Consider the following 16,805-nt stretch of genomic DNA (forward strand, 5'->3'; position numbering starts at 1 on the left):
CCGTGCCTGCGTGGGTTTTCTCCGGGCACTCCGGTTTCCTCCCACATCCCAAAAACATGCATTAATTGGAGACTCTAAATTGCCCATAGGTGTGAATGTGAGTGTGAATGGTTGGTTGGTTGTTTTTATGTGCCCTGCGATTGGCTGGCAACCAGTTCAGGGTGTACCCCGCCTCCTGCCCGATGACAGCTGGGATAGGCTCCAGCACGCCCGCAACCCTAGTGAGGAGAAGCGGCTCAGAAAATGGATGGATGGATGGTTCTGTTGGCTTCATCAAGCCCTGACCTCCAACTCTCACTGGAGCAGTTCACAGCCGAGAGTGAAGCGGTTGGGATGAGATTCAGCAAATCTGAGACCATGGTCCTCAGTCGGAAAAGGGTGGCGTGCCCTCTCCAGGTCGGGGATGAGATCCTGCCCCAAGTGGAGGAGTTCAAGTATCTTGGGGTCTTGTTCACGAGTGAGGGAAGAATGGAACGGGAGATCGACAGGCGGATCGGTGCAGCATCTGCAGTGATGCAGACTTTGTATCGGTCCGTTGTGGTAAAGAAGGCGCTAAGCCGAAAGGCGAAGCTCTCAATTTACCGGTCGATCTACGTTCCTACCCTCACCTATGGTCACGAGCTGTGGGTCGTGACCGAAAGAACAAGATCCCGGATACAAGCGGCCGAAATGAGTTTCCTCCGCAGTGTTGTGTTGCACTGAGGTGACTTGTCATTTATTTTACAATGTTAAGACACACTTTTGTTCACGCAGCCGCCGTTGAGCACAAGAACGTCATCGTGCGCGTTCTTCTGTGGTTTACGCCGCTTCTTCGTTGTTTTTCGCCACTTCTTCTAGGCATCGAAACTGGGAATTGAAAACCGAACCAAAATTTTAAAATGTGAACGGTTCCGGGAGAACCGGAACGTTAGTCCCAGTTCCAATCGGTTCTCGATGCCCAACCCTACTTATAGATGACTTATTTTTAGTTCAATATAGTCAAAAATTTGAATGATATCATAAGCCATACACATGCTCATGTGTTGGTATGGGCCAGCCAGGATAAAGGGACCCTTTTTTAGTGGTGTGCGATATCCCATGTTTTGGTATTGCTCCAACACCAAGTCGACAGGGACAGTATCGCTTATACCAAAATAAAAATATATATATGTATAGTATATTGGATGGATACTGCTTCAGTATGACACAATTGGATCCATTGTCCTATGTTTGTTTGAAGTATTTTCACAGAAATGTGTTTGAATTTCAAATTGTACGACTTAAAAGGTTCCACTGTACCGTGGAGCAATGGTATTATAATTAGTCAATGTGTAAGGTATGCCGCCACCCTCAAAAACAGACAACACTGTGTTTATTCATTTGAAAAAGTACCATTATGTGGAAAGGAAAAAAAAATTATTGCAGTCAGTAGAGCCTGTCACACTCAAGTAGCATTAGCAGTTAGCGACTGCTAGCGGTGAAGCCACCAGTCCAAAACAAAATCAAGCAATTGTGTCATCATTTTGGAGGTGGTTTGTAAAATGGCAAAACTAGTTAATCTGTATTGTTATGAAAGATTATGCACATTTGAGTAGCAATAATGTTAACAGGGTATGTAGCATCGCAATGAGAATGATAATGTTTAGGATTCAAGGTATCGTCATTAACCCCAATGGGCTGTTTATTTTGTATCTTGTAGCTCCAAAAATACTCGAGAATTCAAAGTAGTGTTATATTGTTTCCACAGTCGCTGCACTGTTGAGTGAAAAGTCTTCTTATATTTTTCTATACAAATTTTATTTGCTTTGTCATTATGATATCATGTTTGGGCGACTGTTTTATTTATTGACTATGAGGAGCATTGTTAACAAAAGGTGTTTAAAAATTGTTGAACTACTCTCGCTTCTTTAGTTTTCAGTACAGATAATTTAAAACTGGCCATTTAAAAAAAGTTTAAAAATATTTAAACAATAATGATAATTGAGATTGTACAATCTGAAAAAATGAATTGATTTCCCCCCCCCCCACAGATCACCCAGCCCTACACCAAACACATAAAACAGGTTTGACAGTACAAGATAAAAACATTCAGAAAATCTCATAATAAAACAATCAGCAGTTTTAAGCAAAATCCAAATTTTCTAAAACCAAATTACAGTGGGTACGGAAAGTATTCAGACCCCTTAAATTTTTTACTCTTTGTTATATTGCAGCCATTTGCTCATCCCCCCTCATTAATGTACATGTGTATGTAATGTGTTTGGGAATGATGCAACAAGATTTCACACCTAGATTTGGGGATCCTCTGCCATTCCTCCTTGCAGGTCCTCTCCAGTTCTGTCACGTTGGATGGTGAACGTTGGTGGACAGCCATTTTCAGGTCTCTCCAGAGATGCTCAATTGGGTTTGTCTGAGGTCCTGAGCACTCTGAGAAGGTTTTCGTCCAGGATATCCCTGTACTTGGCCGCATTCATCTTTCCTTCGATTGCAACCAGTCATCCTGTCCGTGCAGCTGAAAAACACTCCCACAGCATGATGCTGCCACCACCATGCTTCACTGTTGGGACTGTATGGGGACAGGTGATGAGCAGTACCTGGTTTTCTCCACACATGCTGCTTAGAATTCAGGCAAAAAGTTCTATCTTGCTCTCATCAAACCAGAGAACCTTCTTTATCACCATCTTGGAGTCCTTCAGGTATTTTTTTTTAGCAAACTCCATGCGGACTTTCATGTGTCTTGCACTGAGGCTTCCGTCGGGCCACTCTGCCAATAAGCCCTGACTGGTGGAGGGCTGCAGTGATGGTTGACTCCCATCTCCTGACTGCATCTCTGGAGCTCAGCCACAGTGATCATTGGGTTCTTCTTTACCTCTCTCACCAAGGCTCTTATCCCCCAATTGCTCAGTTTGGCCGGACGGCCATTGTGCTCTTAGGAACCTTAACTGCAGCAGAATCTTTCTTGTAACCTTGGCTAGATCTGTGCCTTGCCACAATTCTGTCTCTGAGCTCTTCAGGCAGTTCCTTTTATCTCATGAGTCTCATTTGCTCTGACATGCACTGTGAGCTGTAAGGTCTTATATAGACAGGTGTGTGGCTTTCTTAATCAAGTCCAATCAGTATAATCAAACACAGCTGGACTCCAATGAAGGTGGAGAACCATCTCAAGGATGATCAGAAGAAATGGACAGCACCAGAGTTAAAAATATGAGTGTCACAGCAAAGGGTCTGAATACTTATGGCTGTATGATATTTCAGTTCTTCTTTTTTAATAAATCTGCAAAGATTTCAACAATTCCGTTTTTTTTCTGTCAATATGGGGTGCTGTGTGTACACATTGAGGAAAAAAATGAACAAATGACTTTAGAGAATGCCTGCAATATAAAAAAAGAGTGAAAAATCTAAGGGGGTCTGAATACTTTCTGTACCCACTGTAAATGAAACGTGATATTGCTGCTGATTGCTGATGCAGAAATGCTGTGGCACGAGGACTGTCAGGAGCAGGAGGCCAGATTTTATGGATGTTAATCAAATATTTTTTTCTTATTGCTGTTGTTTATTGTTGTTGTGACTTCTTTCAGTTTGAATCCAACATAATACCGTAATATAGAAATGTGTAAAATTAGGGTTGCACACTTACAAACATATTGCACGTGCCATTATCGCAATGACGATATTGTTTTGATATATTTTGCAGCCCTGTGTAAAATGATTTAATATTTTGGCCGGTAAAAAATATACTTGGCCAGTGGATTTTTTCAAAAAGTTAATTTCGGAAACTGTCACCAACATGTCCTGCAGGACCTCAACACGAAAATATAAAAGAGCAGTGCAACAAATACGACACGGGTTGAGCTGATGAGCAAAAATGTTGCTTAAACGTAAGAGTAGCAATAGAAGATGTCCGCTCCAGAGCTGGGTAGAGTAGCCAAACATTGTCCTCAAGTAAGAGTACTGTTACTGGACAATAATGTGACTCAAGTAAAAGTAAAAAGTAGTCCTCTAAAAAATTACTTGAGTAAGAGTAAAAAGTACAAAGTGAAATTATTACTCAAGTACTGAGTAAATCGTGTGTAATTTTTTTTTAGCACAGCATGAACATCTATATATAAAAAAAATAATTATAAAATAAAATGTGGAAATTCTGATTTTGTTGTGTGTGCGCGTGTTTCAGTGTGTGTGTGTGTGTGTGTGTGTATGCACAGTCAAAACTCCCACAAAAAATGTCTGCAATTTACTGCAGGGTGTTTTCTCAAGTTATAAGTGAGGTGAAATATCCATATTAGTCCGCCGCGGAGTAATATTCACATTCATATTACATGTGTGCTGGATTTCTATCCTTGAACTGCATATGTTGGTACTGAGTCTATCGTATAAACTGTACAGACAAAAAATAATAATAAATTCTGCCTTTGCCAAACAGTAAGCATTCGCGATTAGCATTAGCTTGCTAGCGAGTACCAGTTTAGGTAAAAAAATAAAATAATACACTAACTACCATTCAGCTCACTCATACATTTTATATGTACATTACACATCTAACAGTGTCTTAAAAATCACTTACAGACGCTCCTCTGTCGTTCTTCGCAAAGTTTATCAATGGCCCAATACTATGTCCATCGACAATAAATGTGCGTGTGGAACATTGGTTCCGGAAGCGCAAACATGGTTCCGGGAACCTTTTCTTTAATTTTATTTTATTGTTTATTTATTTTTATTTTTTTTGGGGGGGGGGGGGGTCCCGGCGGAGCTTTGAGGGAGAAATTTCGACACTTAGCAGAGTTATTAGATTTTTTTTATCCAGCCCTAATCACAAATGACTATTATTATCAATAGCCAACACACAATAAATGCTAAAGAAAAAGCATCACACACTTGTATAGTTAATCAGTGCTCACAGAGCTGGAGTCTCACCTTTAAAGTCTTGTGCATCTTTACAGAAACATTTTCCCACAAAACCTTTGGTAAATTTTATCTTAAAAAAGGTTCAGGTACAGGTACAAAGGCTAAACATTGTATGATGGACCTCTGAGATGAATTTATTGTATTTTCCAACACTGCATACGTGAATTTTTTGTATTGAAGTAATCAGAATCATCAGAATTTTGCCAAGTATGTCAAAAACATGCTGGAGTAATCATCTTGCAAGTTTTATAAACAATCATTTTGTTGAAAACGTTTTTAGATAATGTCCTCAACAGTCAAGTTGGTATTTTGTGATGAATCAGTCAAATAATGATTTTCTTTTTTTTTTTTTTTTTCCTCCTCCCTCCGCATGTAGAATATGTTGACTCGGATGTAATCATCTAAATTAGCACACATTCAAATGAGACGGCACAATAACAATTAGCCCAAGGATATTGGTTTTTTTTTTCTTACCCCGAAAAGAGGAACCGAGATGTTGAGTCAAGGTTCTGGGAGTACAATTCCAGTGAGTCAGCACGTGTCAGATCCTATTTTCATGCTGCAATATGCGAAAAAATAAATGACTCTCATTTCTATGTGCATTCTTCTGCCTCCACAAATTATTTTTGAAGCAGCTTGGTGTTTAATAAGGTAAACTAAATATGCGTTGATCAGTATATGAATTCTAAGATAAATTAATTCCTGCATGGAATATATTGGGTAAGGAACAGGAAGTGTAACTGTCTTTCATTCTTGCCACACGGCGACTCTGTAAACAGTGCAGCTCAGCCTGTAACTAGTGGACGGCATGGCTAGCCATATGCTAATTCAGTAATAATTAAAAAAATAAATGTGACTGATGAAAAATTTGACTGTTGCACTTGTCTGTGTCACTGTCTTCCTAAAAAGAACACACTTAAAGTGAAATAAACAGTGGCGTGAAGAAGTATTTGCCCCTTCTCAAATTCTTTTTTGCATAATATCTCTACTTTAATGTAAGATCAAACAAATGTAAATATCAGACAAAGGTAACCCAAATAAAAATAAAATGCAGTTTTTAAATGGTGATTTTATCTTTCAAGGAAAAAAAACTATTCAAAACTATATAGCCCTGTGTGAAAAGGTATAGTGCCACCAGAAAGTATTCAGACCACTTACTCTAAAGCTGATTTGAGTATAGTTTAATAAAATTGTCATAAAATATCCCATTATCCATCCATCCATTCTCTACCGCTTATCCGGGTCGGGTCGCGGGGGCAGTAGCTTCAGCAGGGACGCCCAGACTTCCCTCTCCCCAGCCACTTCATCCAGCTCTTCCGGGGGTATCCCTAGGCGTTCCCAGGCCAGCCGAAGGATGTAGTCTCTCCAGCGTGTCCTGGGTCGTCCCTGGGGTCTCTTCCCGGTGGGACATGCCCGGAACACCTCACCAGGGAGGCGTCCGGGAGGCATCCGAATCAGATGCCCCAGCCACCTCATCTGGCTCTTCTCAATGCGGAGGAGCAGCGGCTCTACTCTGAGATCCTCCCGGATGACCGAGCTTCTCACCCTATCTCTAAGGGAGAGCCCGGACACCCTGTGGAGGAAACTCATTTCGGCCGCTTGTATCCGGGATCTTGTTCTTTCGGTCACGACCCACAGCTCATGACCATAGGTGAGGGTAGGAACAAAGATCGACCGGTAAATTGAGAGCTTCGCCTTTCGGCTTAGCTCTTTCTTTACCACAACGGACCGATACAAATTCCGCATCACTGCAGACGCTGCACCGATCCGCCTGTCGAACTCCCGTTCCATTCTTCCCTCACTCGTGAACAAGACCCCAAGATACTTGAATTCCTCCACTTGGGGCAGGATCTCACCCCCGACCTGGAGAAGACATGCCACCCTTTTCCGACTGAGGACCATGGTCTCAGATTTGGAGGTGCTGATTCTCATCCCAGCCGCTTCACACTCGGCTGCGAACTGCTCCAATGAGAGTTGGAGGTCACGGCTTGATGAAGCCAACAGAACCACAACATCTGCAAAAAGCAGAGATGCAATACTGAGGCCACCAAACCGGACCCCCTCTACGCCTCGGCTGCGCCTAGAAATTCTGTCCATAAAAGTTATGAACAGAATCGGCGACAAAGGGCAGCCTTGGCGGAGTCCAACCCTCACCGGGAACGAGTCCGACTTACTGCCGGATATGCGGACCAAACTTTGACTCCGGTCGTACAGGGACCGAACAGCCCGTATCAGGGGGTTCGGTACCCCATACTCCCGAAACACTCTCCACAGGACTCCCCGAGGGACACGGTCGAACGCCTTCTCCAAGTCCACAAAACACATGTAGACTGGTTGGGCGAACTCCCATGCACCCTCGAGGACCCTGCCGAGGGTGTAGAGCTGGTTCACTGTTCCACGGCCAGGACGAAAGCCACACCGCTCCTCATGAATCTGAGATTCGACTTCCCGACGGACCCTCCTCTCCAGCACCCCTGAATAGACCTTATCAGGGAGGCTGAGCAGTGTGATCCCCCTGTAGTTGGAACACACCCTCCGGTCCCCCTTCTTAAAAAGGGGGACCACCACCCCAGTCTGCCAATCCAGAGGCACTGTCCCCAATGTCCACGCGATGTTGCAGAGGCGTGTCAACCAGGACAGCCCCACAACATCCAGAGCCTTTAGGAACTCCGGGCGAATCTCATCCACCCCCGGGGCCCTGCCACCGAGGAGCTTTTTAACTACCTCGGTGACCTCAAACCCAGAGATAGGAGAGCCCGCCTCAGAGAACCCACACTCTGCTTCCCCATGGGAAGGCGTATCGGTGGAATTGAGGAGGTCTTCGAAGTATTCTCCCCACCGACTTACAACGTCCCGAGTCGAGGTCAGCAGCGCCCCATCCCCACTATACACACTGTTGGTGGTGCACTGCTTTCCTCTCCTGATACGTCGGATGGTGGACCAGAATTTCCTCGAAGCCGTCCGGAAGTCTTTCTCCATGGCCTCACCGAACTCCTCCCATGCCCGGGTTTTTGCTTCAGAGACCACCAGAGCTGCATTACGCTTGGCCAGCCGGTACCCACCGAACTCCTCCCATGCCCGGGTTTTTGCTTCAGAGACCACCAGAGCTGCATTCCGCTTGGCCAGCCGGTACCCATCAGCTGCCTCAGGAGTCCCACAGGCCAAAAAGGCCCGATAGGACTCCTTCTTCAGCTTGATGGCATCCCCCACCGTTGGTGTCCACCAACGGGTCCGGGGATTGCCGCCACGACAGGCACCGACCACAGCTCCGGTCGGCCGCCTCAGCAATGGAGGCGCAGAACATGGTCCACTCGGACTCGATGTCCCCCGCCTCCCCCGGAACATGAGCAAAGTTCTGTCGGAGGTGGGAGTTGAAACTCCTTCTGACAGGGGATTCTGCCAGACGTTCCCAGCAGACCCTCACAATACGTTTGGGCCTGCCACGTCGGACCGGCATCTTCCCCCACCATCGGAGCCAACTCACCACCAGGTGGTGATCAGTTGACAGCTCCGCCCCTCTCTTCACCCGAGTGTCCAAGACATGTGGCCGCAAGTCCGATGACACGACCACAAAGTCGATCATCGAACTGCGACCTAGGGTCTCCTGGTGCCAAGTGCACGTGTGGACACCCTTATGCTTGAACATGGTGTTCATTATGGACAATCCGTGACGAGCACAGAAGTCCAATAACAGAACACCGCTCGGGTTCTGATCGGGGGGGCCGTTCCTCCCAATCACGCCCTTCCAGGTCTCACTGTCATTGCCCACGTGAGCATTGAAGTCCCCCAACAGAACAATGGAGTCCCCAGCGGGAGCGCTCTCCAGCACCCCCTCCAAGGACTCCAAAAAGGGTGGGTACTCTGAACTGCTGTTTGGTGCATAGGCACAAACAACAGTCAGGACCCATCCCCCCACCCGAAGGCGGAGGGAGGCTACCCTCTCGTCCACCGGGGTGAACCCCAACGTACAGGCGCCGAGCCGGGGGGCACCCGACCCCTATGGCCCCTCCCACAGGTGGTGAGCCCATGGGAAGGGGGACCCACGTTAACCTTTCGGGCTGTGCCCCATGGGTGCAGGCCCGGCCACCAGGCGCTCGCCTTGAGCCCCACCACCAGGCCTGGCTCCAGTGGGGGCTCCGGTGGTCTGCAGACCATTCCTTAGACTTTATTGCTTCGTTTCTGCTCAGATATATGTTGTAGAAGCATCTCACGGATGATCAGTGGAAATGAGCTTAAGTTTGAACACAACACACATTACACAGATTACACAAATGTCTGAAAATATGTTTTTACTTTGTCATTATGGGATATTTTATGTAGATTATTGTTAAAGAAAACTATACTCAAAACAGCATTAGAATAAGTCTGTAAAATAGCAAAATGTGAAAAACATCAAGGGTTGTGAATACTTTCTGGTGGTACTGTAATTGCCCCCCTTGTTAAATAATGAATTCATTGGAGCTTATTACATTTTTTGGAAAGATGAGTTCATTTTCACTGACCACACCCAAGCCTGATTAATTACAGACCTGTTCAACAAAGAAATCACTGAAATAGAACCTGTCTGACAAAATGAAGTCGCCCAGATCTCAAAAAGCTGCAATAAAATGTCACGATCTAAAGAATTTCAAGAACAGATGAGAAATAAAGTAATTGACATCAGTCTGGAAAGGGTTACAAAGACATTCCTCAAGGCCTTGTCACACTGGACTTGCTCAGTGTGAAAAGCCCCGTGTCAAAGCACGACGACGATAGAAACGGTGGTGTGGCCATCCCATATTTGTAAGTGGTGACGTCACAGCCTAGAAGGAAGTCGGAAGGCTTTCCCTGCCGAGTGAACCGCAACTCAGCAATATGTATTTGTCATTGTTGGAAACCAAAGCCCTAACTTTGCGTATCATCAGGAGAAGGAGGCAGCAACAAACAAAAAGGGAATGGGAAATTTTCATACTAATTTTGTGGCAGCATCTCGGAGTTTAAACTCGTTCGTGAGCTTTCTAGTTCCAGAGCGCTTTGAGGTGTACTGTATTTCAGGCTGAGCAGGGAGGTTTGTAAGGGAGTTTGAAAGCCTCCTGCAGAGACGTCGCGATAGATTGTTTCCATTGATTTTCAAATGTTTTATTGCTTAAATGTGCATACATATATTTACATGGCATCAAACAAATATTTCAAAATTGTCAAAATGTTCTCTGAAATAATTTGTGTATTCTTACATCTCAATGAATCAATATCGGAACATTTAAATTAATATCAAATCGAATTGCAACCTTAAAGAATCGACATTGACCAACATAAAGAATCAAAGTCGAATCGAATCGTGAGTTTAACAATGCCGTGCCCTAGGAGTGGCCTAGACAAAGTAGGGTCTTGAATCCTATTGAAATGCTGTGGAATTACCTTAAAAAGGCCATTCATGCTCGAAAATCCTCCAGTGTTGCTCAATTAACACAATTCTGCAAGGAAGAGTGGGCATAAATATCTCCACAAAGATGTGAAAGACTCATTTGCAAGTTATAGAAAACCCTTGATTTCAGTTGTTGCTGCTGAGGGTGGAGGTCAGGATTGTGCAGGCCAGTCAAATTCACCCACATCAAATTATCTCATCTGTGTCTTTTTGAATCTTGATTTGTGCACTCACTCACAGAAATGTTTTAACAGGAAGTGGCCATCTCCAAACTGTTCCCACAAAGTTGGAAGTTGTTCAAAATCTCTTGGTATGCTGATGCATTCAGAGTTCCTCAGGGGCTAATATTTTGGACATTTCCTACTCCATACTACTGCAAACTACAATCACAGTAATGAAACATGTCGATGACCTTAAAGCTTGTAAGGTAAAAAATAGTTAAAATAAAGTAAATATAATTAGTTACATGTGCTAGTCAACATTTAGTTACCACCAAGTGGAATTGCAAGGGTTCCCCTTGTGTTGCGTTCCTCTGACACATCCAAAATGACTGAAAGGCAGAATGAATGATTCCGAACCCTGGAATTTGTGAACCATTCCACCGCTACTGGCAACTTATTAACAGACTTCCGTAGTTCACTGAAAGTTTAGCCTGACACAAACACACAAAAAAACCATAAATAATAATAAAATAAAATAAAATATCTCACTTGCTAAATCCGCCAGGGATGTGGATTAAGAAGCAAAATCTGCTGTTTCCAACAAGGGTACAATGTAATCCTGCTGTTTGAATATCACTTTACACAAGCACCGATGTCACTAATGAGATCTGGAGGAAATCTGGACTTAACTAGCTCGCTAATCACACAATATGTCAGAATCAGAATCATCTTTATTTGCCAAGTATGTCCAAAAAACACACAAGGAATTTTGGAACATAAAGACATTGGGAAAAACAGTCACTGAGCAATAAAGGGTTGCTAGTTATCTGGTAATGCTGGTACATTATATATTTTTTTGACAGTTGTGCAAAAAGATGCAGAGTCCTCTAGCACTTAGAGCAGTTCGAATGACTAATATTACAATAGTCCGGTGCAATGAAGCAAGTAGTACAATAGTCTGGGACAATGTTGATTGTGCAAATGTTGCAGATACTCCTCAGTCAGTGTGCAAATGGAACAGATTCTACTCTGGCATGAGTGGCCAGTATTGGTCAACAACAGATATGCAAATATTGTAGCGTGGTGAGACTACTACATAATTGGCCCGACATAAATGTGACAACAAACTCAAGACAAAAAGACAAAAAATTGCCAGCATGTTGCAATGGAATTGTAGGTTAGGTGTTTAAGATCACCTCGTCCGATAACATAGTGGTCTTGTCTGAAACTTACCAGCGGTTAAATCCTTGTTGAGGTCAATGAAGGCGTTGGCGTGAGGGATACGCATATTGACGGGTGAACTCAGAGCACTCTGACACACCGGATCCCTTAAAAAAGGAAGGAAAACAAAGTTAAAATGTGGAAGCTCATCAACATTTTCTGGAATAAAACATGTCTCGAAAGCCTTGTTTTCAAGGTGACTATTCAAAATGATAATCAAACTTTGAGGCAGACATTAGAAGGCTTATGCAAAAAACCTTTGCCAGTTAGCTTCTTCTGCTGAAGATACTCTCTTCTGATTGAGTCTCATTTGGGTTAATCCTGAGTAAAAGTTCATCGAAGTATGTCAAGAGCTGTGGAATTTGCCCTAAATGGCTGCCTCAAACCAAAATGACCGTCTTCCAGTTTAATTTCATGCATAGGCCCTTAAGACTTTGAGTCTGTACATTCTGTTATGAGACATGCCCATCCAATTATGTGTCTAATCATTGAAACGGGTGAACTCAGCTTTCCAGGGGTCATGGGTGAGTGAGTTTTGGGGAGTTGCAGTGGGTACGGAAAGTATTCAGACCCCCTTAAATTTTTTCACTCTTTGTTATATTGCAGCCATTTTCTAAAATAATTTAAGTTCTTGTTTCCCCTCATTAATTTACACATAGTACCACAGAATTGACAGAAAAAAAACAGAATTCCTGAAATGTTTACAGATTTATTAAAAAAGAAAAACTGAAATATCACACAGCCATAAGTATTCAGACCCTTTGCTGTGACACTCATATATTTAACCGGGTGCTGTCCATTTCTTCTGATCATCCTTGAGATGGTTCTTCACCTTCATTGGACTCGAGCTGTGTTTGATTATACTGATTGGACTTGATTAGGAAAGCCACACGCCTGTCTATATAAGACCTTACAGCTCACAGTGCATGTCAGAGCAAATGAGAATCATGAGGTCAGAGGAACTGCCTGAACAGCAAAGAGACAGAATTGTGGCAAGGCACACATCTGGCCAAGGTTTTTAAAAAAAATAATAATAATAAAAATAAAAAATTTCCTGCACTTAAGGTTCCTAAAAGCACAGTGACCTCCATAATCCTTAAATGGAAAACGTTTGGGATGACCAGAACCCTTCCTAGAACTGGCCGTCCGGCCAAACTGAGCAATCGGGGGAGAAGAGAGGTAAAGTAGAACCCAAAGATCATTGTGGCTGAGCTCCAAAGATGCAGTCGGGAGATGGGAGAAAGTTCTACAACCCCAATTCCAATGAAGTTGGGACATTGTGTTAAACATAAATAAAATCAGAATACCCCCTCCTTGAGCCGTCACCTTGTCGTGGTGGAGGGGTTTGTGTGTCCCAGTGATCCTAGGAGCTAAGTTGTCTGGGGCTTCATGCCCCTGGCAGGGTCACCCATGACAAACAGGTCCTAGGTGAGGGACCAGACAAAGCACGGCTCAAAGACCCCTAATGATGACGACAAACAATGGACTTCGTTTTCCCTTGCCCGGACGCGGGCCACCGGGGCCCCCCGCTGGAGCCAGGCCTGGTGGTGGGGCTCGAAGGCGAGCGCCTGGTGGCCGGGCCTGCACCCATGGGGTCCGGCCGGGCACAGCCCGAAAGGGTAACGTGGGTCCCCCTTCCCATGGGCTCACCACCTGTGAGAGGGGCCATAGGGGTCGGGTGGAGTGTGAGCCGGGCGGTGGCCGAAGGCGGGGACCTTGGCGATCCGATCCCCGGCTACAGAAGCTGGCTCTAGGGACGTGGAATGTCACCTCTCTGGCAAGGAAGGAGCCCGAGCTGGTGTGTGAGGTCGAGAAGTTCCGACTCGATATAGTCGGACTCGCCTCCACACACACCTGGGGCTCTGGTACCAGTCCTCTCGAGAGGGGTTGGACTCTCTTCCACTCTGGAGTTGCCCATGGTGAGAGGCGCCGAGCAGGTGTGGGTATACTTATTGGCCCCCGGCTCGGCGCCTGTACGTTGGGGTTCACCCCGGTGGACGAGAGGGTAGCCTCCCTCCGCCTTCGGGTGGGGGGACGGGTCCTGACTGTTGTTTGTGCCTATGCACCAAACAGCAGTTCAGAGTACCCACCCTTTTTGGAGTCCTTGGAGGGGGTGCTGGAGAGCGCTCCCGCTGGGGACTCCATTGTTCTGTTGGGGGACTTCAATGCTCACGTGGGCAATGACAGTGAGACCTGGAGGGGCGCGATTGGGAGGAACGGCCCCCCCGATCAGAACCCGAGCAGTGTTCTGTTATTGGACTTCTGTGCTCGTCACGGATTGTCCATAACGAACACCATGTTCAAGCATAAGGGTGTCCACACGTGCACTTGGCACCAGGACACCCTAGGTCGCAGTTCGATGATCGACTTTGTGGTCGTGTCATCGGACTTGCGGCCGCATGTCTTGGACACTCGGGTGAAGAGAGGGGCGGAGCTGTCAACTGATCACCACCTGGTGGTGAGTTGGCTCCGATGGTGGGGGAAGATGCCGGTCCGACGTGGCAGGCCCAAACGTATTGTGAGGGTCTGCTGGGAACGTCTGGCAGAATCCCCTGTCAGAAGGAGTTTCAACTCCCACCTCCGACAGAACTTTGCTCATGTTCCGGGGGAGGCGGGGGACATCGAGTCCGAGTGGACCATGTTCCGCGCCTCCATTGCTGAGGCGGCCGACCGGAGCTGTGGTCGTAAGGTGGTCGGTGCCTGTCGTGGCGGCAATCCGCGAACCCGTTGGTGGACACCAACGGTGAGGGATGCCGTCAAGCTGAAGAAGGAGTCCTATCGGGCCTTTTTGGCCTGTGGGACTCCTGAGGCAGCTGATGGGTACCGGCTGGCCAAGCGGAATGCAGCTCTGGTGGTCGCTGAAGCAAAAACCCGGGCATGGGAGGAGTTCGGTGAGGCCATGGAGAAAGACTTCCGGACCCCAAGTAGAGGAATTCAAGTATCTTGGGGGTCTTGTTCACGAGTGAGGGAAGAATGGAACGGGAGATCGACAGGCGGATCGGTGCAGCGTCTGCAGTGATGCGGACTTTGTATCGGTCCGTTGTGGTAAAGAAAGAGCTAAGCCGAAAGGCGAAGCTCTCAATTTACCGGTCGATCTTCGTTCCTACCCTCACCTATGGTCATGAGCTGTGGGTCGTGACCGAAAGAACAAGATCCCGGATACAAGCGGCCGAAATGAGTTTCCTCCGCAGGGTGTCCGGGCTCTCCCTTAGAGATAGGGTGAGAAGCTCGGTCATCCGGGAGGATCTCAGAGTAGAGCCGCTACTCCTCCGCATTGAGAGGAGCCAGATGAGGTGGATGGGGCATCTGATTCGGATGCCTCCCGGACGCCTCCCTGGTGAGGTGTTCCGGGCATGTCCCACCGGGAGGAGACCCCGGGGACGACCCAGGACGCGCTGGAGAGACTACATCCTTCGGCTGGCCTGGGAACGCCTCGGGATCCCCCCGGAAGAGCTGGATGAAGTGGCTGGGGAGAGGGTAGTCTGGGCGTCCCTGCTGAAGCTACTGCCCCCGCGACCCGACCCGGATAAGCGGTAGAGAATGGATGGATGGATGGAAAACAGAATACAATAATTTACAATTCTTGTTCAACCTATATTTAATTGAATACACTACAAAGACAATATATTTAATGTTTAAACTAATATACTTTATTGTTTTTAGCAAATAATTTTATGGCTGCAACACATTCCAAAAAAGCTGGGACAGGTGGCAAAATAGACTGAGAAAGAGAGGAATGCTCAGCAAACCCCTGTTTGGAACATCCCACAGGTGAACAGGCTAATTGGGAACAGGTGGGTGCCATGATTGGGTATAAAAGGAGCTTCCCTGAATTGCTCAGTCAATCACAAGCAAAGATGGGGCGATGTACACCTCTTTGTGAACAAGTGTGTGAGAAAATAGTCAAACAGTTTAAGGACAATGTTCCTCAAGGTACAATTGCAAGGAATTGAGGGATTTCATAATTCACAGTCCATAATATCAAAAGGTTCAGAGAATCTGGAGAAATCACTCCATGTAAACGGCAAGGCCTAAAACCAACATTGAATGCCCGTGACCTTCAATCCCTCAGGCGGCACTGCATCCAAAACCGACATCAATGTGTAAAGATATCACCACATGGGCTCAGGAACACTTCAGAAAACCAATGTCAGTAAACACAGTTCGGCGCTACAGCCTAAGTGCAACTTGAAACTCTACTATGCAAAGCAAAAGCCATTTATCAACAACACCCAGAAACGCCGCCGGCTTCTTTGGGCCCGAGCTCATCTAAGATGGACTGATTCGTTCTGTGTTTTTGGAAATTTTGGACGTCGTGTCCTCCAGGCCAAAGAACCATTCGGACTGTTATGGACGCAAAGTTCAAAAGCCAGCATCTGTGATGGTATGGGGCTGTGTTAGTGCCAATGACATGGGTAACTTACACATCTGTGAAGGCACCATTATTGCTGAAAGGTACATACAGGTTTTGGCGAAACATATGCTGCCATCCAAGCAACGTCTTTTTTCATGGACGCCCCTGCTTATTTCAGCGCGGCTTCGTAGTAAAAGAGTGCGGGTACCAGACTGGCCTGCCTGCAGTCCAGACCTGTCTCCCATTGAAAATGTGTGGCGCATTATGAAGAGTAAAATACGACAACGGAGATCCCGGACTGTTGAACAGCTGAAGCTGCACATCATGCAAGAATGGGAAATAATTCCACCAACAAAGCTTCAACAATTAAGTGTCCTCAGTGCCCAAACGTTCATTGAATGTTGTTAAAAGAAAAGGTGATGTAACACAGTGGTAAACATGACCCAGTCCCAGCGTTTTTGGAAAGTGTTGCAGCCATAAAATTTCAAGTTAATGATTATTTGCTAAAAACAATCAAGTATATCAGCTTGAACATTACATATCTTGTCTTTGTAGTGTATTCAATTAAATATAGGTTGAACATGATTTCCAAATCATTGTTTTCCGTTTTTATTTGTATTTAACACAACGTACCAACTTTATTGGAAATGGGGTTGTAGAAAGTCAACCATCACTGCAGCCCTCCACCAGTTGGGGCTTTATGGCAGAGTGGCCCGACAGAAGCCTCTCCTCAGTCCAAGACACATGAAAGCCCGCATGGTGTTTGCTAAAAAAAAAAAAAAAA

General features: G+C 45.7%; 1 protein-coding gene across 2 annotated transcripts in view; it reads right to left on the minus strand.

Moving 5' to 3' along the window:
* Positions 1 to 16,805, minus strand: part of itfg1 (integrin alpha FG-GAP repeat containing 1) — a 260,953-nt gene that overhangs the window by 239,602 nt on the left and 4,546 nt on the right. For both annotated transcript variants that reach the window (XM_061765219.1, XM_061765228.1), the window contains exon 6: positions 11,680 to 11,774. In XM_061765219.1, coding sequence (XP_061621203.1) covers positions 11,680 to 11,774 — 95 coding nt within the window. The remainder of the gene's footprint in view (positions 1 to 11,679; positions 11,775 to 16,805) is intronic.

The sequence above is a fragment of the Phyllopteryx taeniolatus genome, chromosome 2, assembly GCF_024500385.1.
Source record: "Phyllopteryx taeniolatus isolate TA_2022b chromosome 2, UOR_Ptae_1.2, whole genome shotgun sequence".
Lineage (NCBI taxonomy): Eukaryota > Metazoa > Chordata > Actinopteri > Syngnathiformes > Syngnathidae > Phyllopteryx > Phyllopteryx taeniolatus.